Source organism: Pyxicephalus adspersus, chromosome 4 (genome assembly GCF_032062135.1).
Source record: "Pyxicephalus adspersus chromosome 4, UCB_Pads_2.0, whole genome shotgun sequence".
NCBI classification, from domain to species: Eukaryota; Metazoa; Chordata; class Amphibia; order Anura; family Pyxicephalidae; genus Pyxicephalus; species Pyxicephalus adspersus.
The window spans coordinates 154,078,628-154,080,407 of record NC_092861.1 but is presented as its reverse complement, the minus strand read 5'-3'; the positions used below and the strand labels follow the sequence as shown (position 1 = coordinate 154,080,407).

General features: G+C 54.0%; 1 protein-coding gene across 1 annotated transcript in view; it reads left to right on the top strand.

The window, feature by feature from the left end:
- The first annotated feature begins 359 nt into the window (after positions 1-359).
- DNPH1 (2'-deoxynucleoside 5'-phosphate N-hydrolase 1) overlaps positions 360-1,780 on the top strand; it is a 2,896-nt gene continuing 1,475 nt past the window's right edge. Inside the window, exon 1 of the mRNA XM_072410045.1 lies at positions 360-542. Within this exon, the coding sequence (XP_072266146.1) occupies positions 401-542 (142 nt within the window). The 5' untranslated portion in view covers positions 360-400. The remainder of the gene's footprint in view (positions 543-1,780) is intronic.

Below are 1,780 nucleotides of genomic sequence, written 5' to 3'. Positions count from 1 at the left end.
AACTAGTCCCATGGCAATTTCTGTATAGCTGGATATTTTGGTAGTTTGATGTATCTTTGAGGACATTTGTGTTCACTTCCTCTCCCAGAGATGTAACCGGAAGTCGTAAGAAATCCCCTCATAGCCAGGCTTTAAAATATTCTCCTGACTTTCTGCTTGGTACATGTAACCCAAATTCCCCTAATAGACACCCAGATAAATAATCTACCAATGACTGACGAGTGTTGTGTTCTTGCCGCTCATACAGGCTCCAGTATTATCTATTCCGTCCTCACACATCCTCTCCCCTCATTACTGAACCTCAACCTGAGAAGTCACGTGACAACCAGCGGGCTCGTCAGGAGAGCGGTCACATGATTCCTTCCCAGCTCCTTATTGGCTGCTCTTCCCTGAGGCGAGAATGGCTCTTTCGGTGTATTTCTGTGGCAGTATTCGGGGCGGTCGGGATGATCGGGATCTGTATGAGCGGATTGTTGGGGTGTTACAGCGCTATGGAACCGTGCTGACCGAACATATCGCCAGACCCGAGATCACTGAAGCCGGTAATGACCGGGACTGCAGTATGACTGGAAAAACCTTTCCCGCCTTTCCTGGGACTCCGACAAAATGGCGGCTCCCAGGGACATGTAATGATTGCAGTGGGCGGAGGTCTCCCCCTAGTGCTGGGGCTGATATTGCAGCATTTCTGGTCCCCTCCTCATGTCAGCTGCAGGAGGTGTAGGACGGGCCAGTCAGACCAGCGAATGTGAATGATAAAGAGGGGCCCCAGACTGTGACACCCCCTCAAACCCTTTCTACCCCTTTTCCTACCCCCCTTATCCACTTCCTACCCCTTCATCTTCTTCCAATCCCTTCAACCCCTCATATCCCCTTCCTACCCCCTTATACCCTCCCCATACACTTCCTACCCCTCACCCCCTTTTTCTTCTTCCTACTCTCCTCATACCCTTCCTATCCCCTCATCCTACCCACCCTTTATCCCCTTCCTCCTACCCCCATCAATTGAACATTTTCCCCTCCTCCATCCTATGAATCAGCACTGATCTACCTTCCTAAGGGGAAAATAATGGGGGTAATGCAATAAGCTGACCTTGTGTGTTGTTGGTGCACCAAGCAGACCCGTGGGGGGTATAAGAGGGGTTAATGGAAGTGGAATCAGGGCAGGAAGGCGGCCCGATAGGCCGATGTGTTTCTCTCCCCCTGGGATCTGCACCTCTATTGGGAGACTCCAGGTTGGAGCAGATTATAGATAGGAGAGCACCTCCTATTATAGATTCCAGGTCAGTGATTGGAAGGAGACGTCCTGTGGCCCCCATGGCTCACATCTTCCTACCAATGCTATCAAATTATGGGCCCAGCTTGGAAAAGGGGCCGACGTCAGGTGATCCATACCGGGGGTGGGCAGTCTCCGGCTGTCGGGTGACTTATACCCGGGGTGGGCAGTCTCCGGCTGTTGGGTGATCTATACTGGGGGTGGGCAGTCCCTGGGTGTTGGGTGACCTATACCCGGGGTGGGCAGTCTCCGGCTGTTGGGTGACCTATACCGGGGGTGGGCAGTCTCCGGCTGATCTCTCCTGGATTGGGCAGTCTCCGGCTGTTGGGTGACCTATACTGGGGGTGGGCAGTCTCCGGCTGTCGCGTGATCTCTCCTGGATTGGGCAGTCTCCGGCTGTCGGGTGACTTATACCCGGGGTGGGCAGTCTCCGGCTTTCGGGTGACCTATACCGGGGGTGGGCAGTCTCCGGCTGTTGGGTGACCTATACCGGGGGTGGGCAGTCTC